We start from the raw sequence: 15,039 nt of genomic DNA, 5'->3' as shown, positions 1-15,039 counted from the left end.
TGGAGAGTCATCGCCCAGCAACCACCCCACTTCCCCCCCCCTCCACCTCCCAAAATGGGATCATTGTCCCATGACATCATCCTTGTTGCTAGGGGGCGGGGCCAGCTGGGGGGAGAGGGGCGGGGTTAGCCTTGATGGGCGTGTGGAGGAGGCCAATGGGAGGGAGGGGGAGGGTTTGATGGGCAGGCGGGAGGGCCAGTAGGGTTGGAGGGGAGGCGGGCTCTCGGCTTCTGTGAGTCAATGTAGCCAAAGGTGTTGGGGGAAAGTAGCGAGTGCGGGAGTAGCAGCAGCAGCGGCTCCGGCCGGCCAGGCGGGCAGGTAAGGGCAGCACAGGTGAGGTGTGGGCGCCCCCCACCTCATACTCCAAGTGTTGGGGGGGGGGACGGTTCGAGACCCGCCACCTCCTGACTCCAAACTGCGCTCAGTTCGAGTTCTCACTCTGGGCTCTGCTTCCCTGAGAGATATTGGACGGTGTCCAATTGCTAACTCGCACCTTGCTTGCGCAAGCTTCTTCAAATGTCCCTTTTCTCTGCCCCTCTCACATCATTCCACATTTCTGGGCAGGGAAGGGGGTCTTTCTTCTTTTATCCTAAACCCGTCTATTTGCCCCCCAACTCATTCGAAAGATGTCTTTTTGCCCCACAACTAATCCAAAAGGTGTCCATTTGCCTCTCCAATTAATCCAAAAGTTGTCAATTTGCCCCCCAACTGATCCGAAAGGTGTCTATTTGCCCCCCAACTGATGTGAAATGTGTCTGTTTGTCCCCCAACTGATCCGAAAGGTGTCTATTTGCCCCCCAACTGATCCGAAAGGTATCTGTTTGCCCCCCAACTGATCTGAAAGGTGTCCATTTTCCCCCCCAACTGATCCGAAAGGTGTCTATTTGCCCCCCAACTGATCCGAAAGGTGTCTGGTTGCCCCCCAACTGATCCGAAAGGTGTCTGGTTGCCCCCCAACTGATCCGAAAGGTGTCTGGTTGCCCCCCAACTGATCCGAAAGGTGTCTGGTTGCCCCCCAACTGATCCGAAAGGTGTCTGGTTGCCCCCCAACTGATCCGAAAGGTGTCTGGTTGCCCCCCAACTGATCCGAAAGGTGTCTGGTTGCCCCCCAACTGATCCGAAAGGTGTCTGGTTGCCCCCCAACTGATCCGAAAGGTGTCTGGTTGCCCCCCAACTGATCCGAAAGGTGTCTGGTTGCCCCCCAACTGATCCGAAAGGTGTCTGTTTGCCCCCCAACTGATGCGAAAGGTGTCTGTTTGCCCCCCAACTGATGCGAAAGGTGTCTGTTTGCCCCCCAACTGATGCGAAAGGTGTCTGTTTGCCCCCCAACTGATGCGAAAGGTGTCTGTTTGCCCCCCAACTGATGCGAAAGGTGTCTGTTTGCCCCCCAACTGATCCGAAAGGTGTCTGTTTGCCCCCCAACTGATCCGAAAGGTGTCTGTTTGCCCCCCAACTGATCCGAAAGGTGTCTGTTTGCCCCCCAACTGATCCGAAAGGTGTCTGTTTGCCCCCCAACTGATCCGAAAGGTGTCTGTTTGCCCCCCAACTGATCCGAAAGGTGTCTGTTTGCCCCCCAACTGATCCGAAAGGTGTCTGTTTGCCCCCCAACTGATCCGAAAGGTGTCTGTTTGCCCCCCAACTGATGCGAAAGGTGTCTGTTTGCCCCCCAACTGATGCGAAAGGTGTCTGTTTGCCCCCCAACTGATCCGAAAAGTGTCTCAACTAATTTTCTCTCTTTGGTTGTTCTCAGTTTTTAATCTTGTTTCTGTTTAACTCTGAGAGCTTTTTTTTGGCTTGACAACTGTTAATTTTGATTCTAAATTTTTTTTTGGTCTCAAATTCATTCGAGTTTCTTCAGTCTTTTAATTGGAGTTTTTAAAAACGTTAATTCAAAAAGTGTTTCTCATCTTAACTTGATTCTAATTTTTAACTTTTAATTCTTTAAAAAAATTTTTAAATTCCATAAATATTTCTTGTCCCAACTCTTCTAATTTTAATTATAATTTTTAAAAGCTTAAATTCTAAAGACATATCTCATCTCCAGCTTCAGTTCTGATTTCTTTGGCCTTTTAAATTATTTTAAAAAATCTTAATTCCAAAAATATTTATTGTCTTAAACCTCATTCCTAATTTCTTTGGTCGGTCTTTTTAATTGTGTGTTTTAAAAAATCCTAATTCTAAAAATGTTTTAAAAATCTGCCTCGTACATCTCCTTTAAACCTTGCCCCTCGCACCTTAAACCTGTGCCCCCTAGTAATTGACTATTCCGTCCTGGGGAAAAAGCTTCTGACTATCCACTCTGTCCATGCCCCTCATAATCTTGTAGACTTCTATCAGGTTGCCCCTCAGCCTCTGTTGTTCCAGTGAGAACAAATCAAGTTTCTCCAACCTCTCCTCATAGCTAATGCCCTCCATACCAGGCAACATCCTGATAAATCTTTTCTGTACCCTCTCCAAAGCCTCCACATCCTTCTGGTAGTGTGGTGACCAGAATTGAACACTATATTCCAAGTGCGGCCTAACTAAGGTTCTATAAAGCTGTGGAGACCGTGGACCATGTCTATGTCTCGTGTCTTAGGCTGCACTCCCTTTTTGTTTTCCTAAAGAACCTTTTATTGGTGTTTTGTTTGCACTTCAGTCCCACGCTCCTGATCTACAGACACCTGGTGCGGAGAGGGGAGGGTCGGGATGGCGACCTCCTCGTGAACCTGCTCCTGGGCCTGGTGAAACGCACCATTTACAGGTCCAGGCAGTGGGCGATCGAGGGGGCCGTCCATCCTGACTGTCTGCCCCTCTACCGCGGCCAGGTGTCCCTGGAGAGGGAGCATGCGGTGTCCACGGGCACGGTTGACGCCTTCCGCGCCCGTTGGGCACCGCAGGGGTTGGGGTGCGTTATTGACCCTGACAATCACATTTTAATTTGATGTTTTTAAGTTTCCTTTCTACTTTGATTTTTGTTCGGGCTGTTCCCCCTCTTCCTGACTTAATCTGAGTTTGTTTATTTGGTTTGACCTAAAAAGAGGGCAACATGACTTGCCAATTTTTAAACTCAATGCCCCGGCCGATGAAGGCAAGCATGTCGTATGCCTTCTTGACTACCTGCGTTGCCACTTTCAGTGACCTGTGTACCTGCACACCCAGATCCCTCTGCCTATCAATACTCTTCAGGGTTCTGCCATTTACTGCATATTTCCTATTTGTATTAGACCTTCCAAAATGCATTACCTCACATTTGTCTGGATTGAATTCTACCTGTCATCTCTCCACCCAAGTCTCCAGCCGATCTGTATCCTCTGATGGTCCTCATCACTATCCGCAACTCCTCCAACCTTTGTGTCGTCCGCAAACGCACTAATCAAACCAGTTACATTTTCCTCCAAATCTATATATAGCAAAGATCCCAGCACTGACCCCTGATCACAGAGGGTGGTGGGTGCCTGGAACTCGCTGCCGGGGGAGGTAGTGGAAGCGGATACGATAGTGACTTTTAATGGGTAGCTTGACAAATACATGAATAGGATGGGAATAGAGGGATGTGGTCCCTGGAAGGGTAGGGAGTTTTAGTTAAGTTGGGCAGCATGGTCGGTGCAGGCTTGGAGGGCCGAAGGGCCTGTTCAGTGCTATAATTCTCTTAGTTCTTTGTTCTAAATATCTCGCGTCTCAATTCAATTTTGAAAATTTTTATTCTAATTTTCTTTATTTCGATTCAATTCTAAATTTCCTTGTCTCAAATAATTCTGAAACTTTTTTAAAAGTTTATTTATTAGCCACAAGTAAGGCTTACATTAACACTGCAATGAAGTTACTGTGAAAATCCCCTAGTCGCCACACTCCTGTTCGGGTTACACTGAGGGAGAATTTAGCACCTAACCAGCACGTCTTTCGGACTGTGGGAGGAAACTGGAGCACCCGGAGGAAACCCACGCAGACAACGTGCAGACTCCACACAGACAGTGACCCAAGCCGGGAATCGAACCCGGGTCCCTGGCGCTGTGGGGCAGCAGTGCTAACCACCGTGCCACCCATTATTTGCCTTAAATAAAATTCTGAATGTTTTTGGGTCCAATGCGGTTCTGAAACGTGACGTTTTTGGGGTCTGGGAATAATTTTGTTTCGTCGCTCGCAATTTCAAAATGGCTTCTTGGGGGGGGTTTAAAAAGGATCTTCCTTCGGACCGTCCCGTGATTCTGAGTTTTTTATTTGTTGCCTTTCAGCGATTTATTTATTTCTCGCTCTGGGGGAGCCAACATGTCCTTGTTGGCACAGAGCCAGAAGTGGTACCCGACCCACGTCAAGGTGGTGGTGATCCGAGCCAGGGGCCTACGAAGCAAGGGCAAGGATGGCACCAATGATGCCTACGCCATCATGCAGCTGGGCAAGGAGAAGTTCTCCAGTTCGGTGGCAGAGAAGAGTGGCGCGCCGCTGTGGCGGGAGGAGGCCGAATTCGAGTTGCCGGCACTGCAGTCGGCCAATCAGGAGAAGTGCACCCTCTACCTCATCGTTATGCATCGCGCCCTGGTGGGGCTGGACAAGTTCCTGGGGCAGGTGGCAGTCAACTTGAATGAGCTGTACGAGAGCAAGACCAGGAACAAAGTGGGGTAAGTCACTTAATTCGTCCGTGACCTCCGATATGGCAAACTAGGTACATCCAACTCCCTTTGTTTTCACTCCCCGTCCCTGCTGTAAATTTCATTGTTTCGCAAAGGGGAAAAAAAAGTACTTTTCCGTGTGTCTTGCCGGATTGATACTATCCCTGAAGTGAATGGCCTTGGAGCCAGCAGCGAGCAAAGCACGTGTTCCGTGCCAACCAAGGGCCTAGTTTGAGAGTGGGAATACTTTGAAGCCTTTCTGTACCCGAGGAGGGCAGGAGCTGTGCCAGTGAGGTCTTATGCTCCTCTGATCTGCCCCACAAGCGGTTCAGGTCAAGGGAGAGGGTATGGCACGCTCCTCTGATCTGTCCCACAAGCGATTCAGGCCAGATGTGGTGTGGTGAGGCAGCATCGCAGTGGTTAGCACTGCTGCCTCACAGCGCCAGGGACCTGGGTTCGATTCCCGGCTTGGGTCACTGTCTGTGCGGAGTCTGCACATTCTCCCCGTGTCTGCGTGGGTTTCCTCCCACTGTCCAAAAGACGTGCTGGTTAGGTGCTAAATTCTTCCTCAGTGTACCCGAACAGGAGTGTGGCGACTCAGGGATTTTCACAGTAGCTTCATTGCAGTGTTAATGTAAGCCTACTTGTGACACTTTTTTTTAAAAAAAGCTTTAAACTTTAAGTTGCCCGACCATAGTTTTCAGTCTGGCCTACTTGCTGAGGGCTACTCACCCAGCGAGGGAGGGTGTTTCGAACCTTGGGAAAGGGGCAGGTTCAGTAATGTCTGGGGGGGGGAGGAGGTGGAGGTCCAACTTTGAGGGAGTGCCCGTGAAGCTTCGTTCCTGCATTTAAATGGCTGCCGACTCGTGTGGGCATTTGAATTTGCTTGCGGGTTCTTGCTGGGCGTGAGAGGTCCCAAACTATAAATTAGTCCACGCCCCCCACGGTCAGGCGAGAAGGAATGAGGTTTGGACTGCGTGAGTTCTGTGCACTGATCTCTCAGTGAGGTGTTGGATAGTTTGCACGCTGTGCTGTCCTGATCCAAGTTAAGTCAAAGGTTTTCAGTTGGCCAACACCAGATTCTTGTTTCGACATGGGAGGCCAAGGTAGACCTTGTACAGGCAAGAGTTCAACAATCCCAGTTGCGCTGTGCAAGCTGATTTCTGTTGTATGTTGCTTGGTGGTGTTGGGGGAGGGAGAATCTGTTCGAATATAAAGTCAGTACAGTGCAGAAGAATGCCATTCGGCCCATCGAGTCTGCACTGACTCTCTGACAGAGTATCTTATCCAAGCACACTCTCCGCCTTATCCCTGTGACCCCATACGCGGCCAATCCACCTGACCTATATACACCTCCAGACACTAAGGGGCAATTTGGCATGGCCAATCCACCTAGCCTATACACCTTCAGACACGAAGGGGCAATTTGGCATGGCCAATCCACCTAGCCTATACACCTTCAGACACGAAGAGGCAATTTGGCATGGCCAATCCACCTAGCCTATACACCTTCAGACACGAAAGGGCAATTTGGCATGGCCAATCCACCTAACCTGCACATCTTTGGAGTGTGGGAGAAAACTGGAGCACCCGGAGGAAACCCGCGCAGAACTGGGGAGGACGTGCAGACTCCGCGCAGACAGTGACCCGGGAATCGAACCCGGGTCCCCAGCAGCTGTGCTAAACACTGTGCTGCCCCTATAGAACTGAAACGGAATTATCATTTTCCAAGACACGGTGGCACAGTGGGTTAGCACTGCTGCCTCACAGCACCAGGGAACCGGGTTCGATTCTGGCCTTGGGTCACTGTCTGTGCGGAGTCTGCACATTCTCCCCGTATCTGCGTGGGTTTCCTCCGGGTGCTCCGGTTTCCTCCCACAGTCCGAAGATCTGCGGGTTAGGTGGATTTGCCACCATAAATTGAAAGTGCCAGGGGGATTAGCAGGGTAAATATGTGGGGTTGCGGGAATGGGGCCTGGGTGGGATTGTGGTCGGTGCAGACGCGATGGGCCAAATGGCCGCCTCCTGCGCTGGAGGGATTCTGTGATTCTAAGACCGAGTTCCCTTTGTCTTGTGGGTGAGGGAGATTTATGACTCAGACAGCAGAAACTTTCCGTGAGCGTGGAGGACTATTTCAGTCCAGTTTGAAGGTTGTCGGTTAGAAGTAATCCTGATTGAGATGAAAGTTGAATCCCAAGGTGGAGGCAAGAAAAAAACACACATCCGCCCATTGGTCTCCAAAAACGCGGCGAACCACCGTCTGAAAGGAAGTGAATGTGTGCTCAACACAGGAAGCTGTGAACTGCACTCGCTAACGCACGGTAACCTTTAGGAATACGTTAGGCCAGCTCGCCGCTGCCTCTCCCGAAAGACAGGCCGGAGAGGCTGCGAGATGGTGTTGCCTGACCGGATTTATTTATTTACAAACGGACAACATTTGTGACGCTCGCCAGAAGCCTCCGAGCAGCCGAGGGAAGCGGTTTGCACTGACTCGGGGAGCTTGCTGCAAGGGGCGAGTGTGCCCGGTGTTCTGTGTGATATCAAACCTACTGATTTTATGTAAACGAGGACTTTTATTTCCATGTTCTGAGACTTAAAAACAGAATTGACCTAAATTAAAGGTGTTCTTTAGAGGGGGTGTGGGGGGTAATCTCTAATGAGTCCTCATTCTCGACGCACTGTCAGAAATAAATTAATAGAAACACATCTTCCATCCACGCAGCACCTGATTGACAGACTATCAATCCAGGTAATGTTCAGGGGACCCAGGTTCGAATCCCGCCACGGCAGCTGGTGGAATTTAAATTCGATAATCTAGAAAAAAAGGTAATCTGGAATTAAGGATCTACCTGATGAAACCATTGTCGATACTCGGGGACATGGGGTTAAGGTGCGTGGGGAAAAGTTTAGAGGAGATGTGCGAGGTAAGTTTTTTACACAGAGGGTGGTGAATGTCTGGAACGCGCTGCCCGGGGAGGGGGTGGGAGCGGGTACGATAGCGGCATTTAAGGGGCAACTCGCCGAATACATGAATAAGATGGGAATGGAAGGATACGGGCTCCGTAAGCGCATACGGTTTTAGTTTAGGCAGGCATCATGGTTGGCGCAGGCTTGAAGGGCCTGTTCCTGTGCTGTACTGTTCTTTGTTCTTTGATTGTCGGAAAAACCCATCTGGTTCCCTTGAGGGAAGGAAATCTGCCGTCCTTACCCTGGTCTGGCCTACATGTGACTCCAGAGCCACAGCAATGTGGTTGACACTCGACTGCCTTCAGGCAACTAGGGATGGGCAATAAATGCTGGGCCCAGCCAGCGACGCCCATGTCCCAGGAATGAGTAAAAGAAATACATAGTGCAATGTGGTCTGTGGGAGCATTATAAAACACACAATTACCCAATGCGGCGTAAGGAGCCTCATAAACAGACGACCCAAAGCTCGGTCAAAGGATCTTAGGAGTGTCGTTGTGGATGGAGGGAGAGGTGTAGGGAGGGAATTCCAGAGCTTGAGGGTCAAGGCAGTGAAGGCACGTCCGTAGACAAGTCCAAGCGGCTGAGGGGGGGCCGTCTGACCTGACCCCTCCAGCGTGGCTACATGCGTGGCAGGGTATCCCTGGAAAGTGAGCATGCGGTGTCCACGGGTGCCGTTGAGGCCTTCCATGCTCGTTGGGCACCGCAGGGAATTATTGACCCTGTTTAATCCCGTTTTGGTTTGATACTTTGTTTCCTTTCCACTTTGTCTTTTGGGAGATTCCCCCTCCCACCCCCCCCCAACGCTTTTTTTTAAGGGGCTGCCCCCTTTACTTTGTACCTCAGTTTATTTGATTAGCCAACAAGATTGGCAGCTGAAGGCTCGGCCACCAATGGCGGAGCGATTTTTAAAATTGGGGGAAAGGGTAAGGGGTGGTTCAAGAAGCCAGAACTGGGGGAGCACAGAGATGTCGGAGGGTCGTGGGTGGGAGGCTGAAGGAGATACTGAGAGATGGGACCACGGAGGGACTCGGACAAGGATGAGGATTTAGAAATCTAATGTCGCTTGACTGGGAGTAAGGGATTGGAGGACGTACGGAGAGATGGGACCACGGCGGGACTCGAAAACAAGGATGAGAATTATAAAATCCAGTGTCCATAGAAACCCTACAGTGCAGAAGGAGCCCATCGAGTCTGCACCAACAACAATCTCACCCAGGCGCTATCCCCGAAACCCCACATATTTACCCTGCTAATAATCCCTCTAACATAGACATCCCAGGACACTAAGGGGCAATTTAGAACGGCCAGTCAACCTAACCTGCACGTCTCTGAACTGTGGGAGGAAACCGGAGCACCCGGAGGAAACCCACGCAGACACGGGGAGAATGTGCAGTCTCCGCACAGACAGTGACCCAAGCCCGGGTCCCTGTAGTTGTGAGGCAGCAGTGCTAACCACTGTGTCGTGGTGTTGCTTGACTGGGAGCTTGGAATTGGAGGTGCGCAGAGATGTTGGAGGAGTAAGGGATTGGAGGAGCACAGAGATCGCGGAAGGTTGGAGGACGTACGGAGAGCTGAGACCAGGGAGGGACTCGAGAACGAGGATGAGAATTTTAAAGATCCAGTGTCGCTAGACCGGGAGCCAGTCAGCAAGAAAGAGGGAGTTCTCTTGGTGCGGGTCTGTCGGGTCTGCGGAGTTGAACCACGGGGTGTTTTGCAATGTGACCCACGTGCCCGGTTGTGCTCCCTGTGAAAGGGGATTGGTGTTGGGTGGCCTGCTTTTTGTTGTGTTTGAGTTTCTGTGCTGTGCTTTAATTGTGTGCTCGCTGGAAAGCTGCAAATAGGAACCTCCCCGAAAGAGACACACACACACACCAGCTGGAATGGGTAATCGACACCGGCACGCACACAATGTGCAGTGCTCTGTGAGCTTTGGTCAAGTTTCGCTGTGACTTGAAAAGTAGCGTGCTTGTATTGTGCCTTTCCCACTTTGTCTCGAGAGAGAGAGAGAGAGAGAGCTCAAAATACCTCGGAGACAATTGCTTCCCTTTCGAAGGAGACTTCGGCGTGGCAACCAACAAAGTCTAGCAAAGTGGGGGTGACGGAAACAACTTGTACCTCCGTGATGCCTTTATTGTGCTCAAACAACAGGGGAGGCAACGGCCTAGTGGTATTATCGCTAGACTGTTAATCCACAAACTCAACAAAGAACAATACAGCACAGGAACAGGCCCTTCGGCCCTCCAAGCCTGTGCTGCTCCCTGGTCCAAACTAGACCATTCTTTTGTGTCTCTCCATGTTCTAATGTTCTGGGGGAGCCGGGTTCGAATCCCCCCACTACAGATGGTGGAATTTGAATTCATTATTGATTTGATAGAGGTGTATAAGATTTGATAGAGGTGTATAAGATTTTGATGGGTATAGATAGAGTGAATGCAAGCAGGCTTTTTCCGCTGAGGCTAGGGGAGAAAAAAACCAGAGGGCATGGGTTAAGGGTGAAAGGAGAAAAGTTTAAAGGGAATATTAGGGGGGGCCTCTTCACGCAGAGAGTGGTGGGAGTGTGGAATGAGCTGCCGGATAAAGTGGTAAATGCGGGGTCACTTTTAACATTTAAGAAAAACTTGGACGGGTTCATGGATGAGAGGGGTGTGGAGGGATATGGTCCAAGTGCAGGTCAGTGGGACTAGGCATAAAATGGTTCGGCCGCAGACAAGAAGGGCCAAAAGGCCTGTTTCTGAGCTGTAATTTTCTATGGTTCTATGGTTCTATTAAGCAAACAAAATCTGGGATTAAGAATCTACTGATGACCATGAAACCATTGTTGGAAAAACCCATCCGGTTCACTAATGTCCTGTAGGAAAGGAAATCTGCTGTCCTTACCCGGTCTGGCCTACATGTGACACAGTAAGCAGTCTCACAACACCAGGTTAAAGTCCAACAGGTTTATTTGGTAGCACGAGCTTTCGGAGTGTCACTCCTTCATCAGGTGAGTGGGAGTTCTGTTCACAAACAGGGCATATAGAGACACAAACTCAATTTACAGAATAATGGTTGGAATGCGAGTCTTTACAGGTAATCAAGTCTTAAACTTGATAAACATGTCTTAAACTGTGAACAGAACTCCCACTCAACTGATGAAGGGGCAGCGCTCCGAAAGCTAGTGGCTTTTGCTACCAAATAAACCTGTTGGACTTTAACCTGGTGTTGTGAGACTCCTTACTGTGTTTACCCCAGTCCAACGCCGGCATCTCCACATCATGTGACTCCAGAGCCACAACAATGAACTACCCTCGGGCAACTGGGGACAGTCAATAAATGGTAGCCAGCCAGCCAGCAACACCATGTCCCATGAATGAATAGTAACATCGCAAGGTGCTTTCGCAAAGGAATCATAGAATAAGACACCAAGCTATGTTTATTTTTATTTATTCGTGGGACACGGGCATCACTGGCTGGGCCAGCATTGGTCGCACATCCCTAGTTGCCCTTGGAGGGCAAATGAGAGTCAACCACATTGCACCGGCCCTTTTTGTGGCCTTGTGGAGTCATAGAATTGTACAATTGAATCCCTACAGTGCAGTAGGAGGCCATTTGGCCCATCGAGCCTGCACTGACCTCAATCCCACACATGGCCCTATCCTCGTAACACCCTAGCTAGTCCCCCTGACACTAAGGGGCAATTTAGCACGGCCAATCCGCCTTTTCCGCACATGTTTGGAGTGTGGGAGGAAACCGGAGCACCCGGAGGAAACCCACGCAGGCACGGGGAGAACGTGCAAACTCCACACAGACAGTGACCCGAGGCCGGGAATCGAACCCGGGTCCCTGGCGCTGTGAGGCAGCAATGCTAACCCACTGTGTCGCTCATCACCATTCCTCCCGATAAGCTTTCACCCTCCACCCTTGGACAATCAGATGTTTGAGGCTGCGCTCCCTTTTTGGATACTTAAACCTTTTGCAGTTTAGTTTGTCCTTCAGCTCCTTGTTTATGGGTGCCCAGTGCGGTGAGGGGAGGTGGGGGGGGGGGGGGGAGAACCTGCTTCCGGGCTTGGCCAAACTCGCCGTAGACAGATCCAGACAGCGGGCGATCGGTGGGGGGGTTTGTGTGTGGTGCCTACTTGACCTGACCTGACAGTCTGCCTCTCTAGTGTGGCTACATTCGCAACTGGGTGGCCCTGGAGAAGGAGCATGCGGTGTCCATGGGTACCGTTGAGGCCTTCCATGCTCGTTGGGCACCGCAGGAACCTAATCGACCCCCTTTAATCACATTTTGTTTCCTTTACGATTTGTCTTTGTTGAGGGGCGTTTCCCCTTTAAGGGGCAGCCTCTTTTTGTTTCTTTGGTCCCTCAGTTCGTTTAGTTTGGTTCAATTAGTTTTCCAGCAAGAGATGAAACCTGCCTTTGATTGTGAGGCTGTTTATGATCTGGATTCCAAATGCCACGCACCCTCTGCGATCACCAGGAGTGTCGGCTGAATCTCGACCGTTTTGAGGGGAATAACTTGTTTCTCAGGCTGATGGGGAGGTGACGGCCTCGTGGTATTATCGCTAGCCTATTAATCCAGAAACTAATGTTCTGGGGAACCCGGGTTCGAATCCCACCACGGCAGATGGTGGAATTTGAATTCAATAAAAAAAAATCTGGAATTAAGAATCTACTGATGACCATGAAACCATTGTCGGAAAAACCCATCTGGCTCACTAATGCCCTTTATTTGATTTATTATTGTCACATATATTAGTATGCAATGAATCTTGCGTGCTTTACGGACAAAGCATACCGTTCATAGAGAAGGAAAGGAGAGGTTGCAGAATGTAGTGTTACAGTCACAGCTAGGGTGCAGAGAAAGATCAACTTGACGCGAGGTAGGTCCGTTCAAAAGTCTGACAGCAGCAGGGAAGAAGCTGTTCTTGAGTCGGTTGGTACGTGACCTCAGACTTTTGAATCTTTTTCCCAACGGAAGAAGGTGGAAGAGAGAATGTCTGGGGTGCGTGGGGGTCATTAATTATGCTGGCTGCTTTTCCCGAGGCAGCGGGAACTGTAGACGGAGTCGATGGATGGGAGGCTGGCTTGAGTGATGGACTAGGCTATGTTCATGACCCTTTGTGGTTTCTTGCGGTCTTGGGCAGAGCAGGAGCCAGACCAAGCTGTGATACAACCAGAAAGAATGCTTTCTATGGTGCATCTGTAAAAGTTGGTGAAAGTCGTGGCTGACATGGAAATCTGCTGTCCTTACCCGGTCTGGCCTACATGTGACTCCAGAGCCACAGCAATGTAAAAAAAGTAGTTTATTTATTAGTCACAAGTGAGGCAATGAAGTTACTGTGAAATTTCCCTAGTCGCCACACTCCTGTTCGGGTTACACTGAGGGAGAATTTAGCACCTAACCAGCACGTCTTTCGGACTGTAGGAGGAAACCGGAGCACCCGGAGGAAACCCATGCAGACACGGGGGAGAAGGTGCAGACTCCACACAGACAGTGACCCAAGCCGGGAATCGATCCTGGGGCCCTGGCGCTGTGAGGCAGCAGTGCTAACCACCGTGCCGCCCCCATAATAGTGGTTGACTCTCAACTGCCTTCTGAATAAGGACAACTAGGGATGGGCAATAAATGGTGGCCAGCCAGCGACGCCCTTGTCCCACGAATGAATAAAGAAAGTGTTTTTGATAAGTCCATGACCCGAGGGCAAAGTTGTCTAGAGACCATTTGTTGAGGCCCGGAAGTATAAAATAGTTATGATCAAATCTAACGAGGGATTCAGGAGGAACCCAGTGTGTGTTGACAAGGTGAAACTCAATACCATGGGGAATGGTTGAGACGAATTGTACAGATCCAGTTCAAAGAAAACTGGGTAAATAGAATCATAGAATCCCTACAGTGCAGAAGGAGACCATTCAGCACATCAAGCCTGCACCGACCGCAATCCCACCCAGGCCCTATCCCAATAACCCCATGTATTTACCCTAGCTAGTCCCCCTGACTCCAAGGGGCAATTTAGCAATGGCCAATCCACCTAACCAGCACGTCTTTCGGACTGTGGGAGGAAACCGGAGCGCCCGGAGGAAACCCACGGAGACCCGGGGGGAGAACGTGCAGACTCCGCACAGACAGTGACCCGAGGCTGGGAATCGAACCCGGGTCCCTGGCGCTGTGAGGCATATAGAGTATAAAAGTTGGGGTCTGATGTTGCAGATGTATAGAACGTTGGTTCGGCCGCATCTGGAATACTGCGTCCAGTTCTGGTCGCCACACTACCAGAAGGACGTGGAGGCTTTGGAGAGAGTACAGAGGAGGTTTACCAGGATGTTGCCTGGTATGGAAGGGCTTAGTTATGAGGAGAGATTGGGTAAACTGGGGTTGTTCTCCCTGGAAAGACGGAGGATGAGGGGGTGACCTAATAGAGGTGTATAAAATTATGAAAGGCATAGATAGGGTGAACGGTGGGAAGCTTTTCCCCAGGTCGGTGGTGACATTCACGAGGGGTCATAGGTTCAAGGTGAAGGGGGGGGGGTTTAACACAGATATCAGATGGACATATTTTACACAGAGGGTCGTGGAGGCCTGGAATGCGCTGCCAGGCAAGGTGGTGGAGGCGGACACACTGGGAACGTTTAAGACTTATCTAGATAGCCACATGAACGGAGTGGGAATGGAGGGATACAAAAGAATGGTCTAGTTTGGACCAGGGAGCGGCGCGGGCTTGGAGGGCCGAAGGGCCTGTTCCTGTGCTGTATTGTTCTTTGTTCTTTGCTAACCCACCGTGCCACCGTGCCGAAGCCCAAGTTAGAAGGCAGGGCCTTTGTGAATAACCTCAGCCGGTACGGGAATATGAACTCGTGGTGTTGGCAGTCGTGTAGCCAGCTGAGCTAAACCAACCAACCAACCTCCCACGAAATGGAGGTGGGGAGATTGGGGAGAAAGGAAGAGCAGGATGTGTTGATGGGATGGGAGGAGATCCGTGTGAAAGCATAAACAGCTGCGGGGGATTAGATGGGCCGAATGGCCTGTGCCGTAAAGTCTGTGGATTCCCCCAGAACCTTGCCGTCATACTGAGAGGGCGGGGGCGTACCACCGGGGGTTTTTTTTTTTTTGTTTCAAATATAATGTGAAAGGTCACCAGTTGGGAAATGATTAATTTGGTTTCGAAGGTTTTTGTGAGCCCGTTTGAGAAGGTCTCCCCGGCTGTTGAAAGCCACGGATGAGCCGTGTTTGTGTTTTGTTGGCAGCATTCCCACTCTGTGCCGCCCGCTCCCTGCAGTTTAGTGCAGTGGAAAACAGCGCCAGGACTTGCTGTGTAAACAAACGCAAGAGTCAGGGAACTGGTGAACAGGAGGCTGGCACACCAAACGGCACACGTAATTAATAACGGGGCCGGTATCATCAGATCAGTGACGGGGGGGGCGGGGGGGGGAGAAAAACCTGCGCTGTACAAAATGTCAAGGAGCACATCTGCAACAGCTGGGGCAATGCAGAGAAAATAGCTGA

At 50.5% G+C, this 15,039-nt stretch overlaps 1 protein-coding gene across 1 annotated transcript in view; it reads left to right on the top strand.

The window, feature by feature from the left end:
- Window positions 1–242: 242 nt before the first annotated feature.
- LOC144487092 (rab11 family-interacting protein 1-like) overlaps window positions 243–15,039 on the top strand; it is a 46,543-nt gene continuing 31,746 nt past the window's right edge. Inside the window, exons 1-2 of the mRNA XM_078205153.1 lie at window positions 243–318; window positions 4,215–4,598. Of these exons, the coding sequence (XP_078061279.1) occupies window positions 4,249–4,598 (350 nt within the window). The 5' untranslated portion in view covers window positions 243–318; window positions 4,215–4,248. The remainder of the gene's footprint in view (window positions 319–4,214; window positions 4,599–15,039) is intronic.

Source organism: Mustelus asterias, unplaced genomic scaffold (assembly GCF_964213995.1).
Source record: "Mustelus asterias unplaced genomic scaffold, sMusAst1.hap1.1 HAP1_SCAFFOLD_587, whole genome shotgun sequence".
Lineage (NCBI taxonomy): Eukaryota > Metazoa > Chordata > Chondrichthyes > Carcharhiniformes > Triakidae > Mustelus > Mustelus asterias.
This window is presented reverse-complemented; position numbering and strand designations above follow the sequence as displayed.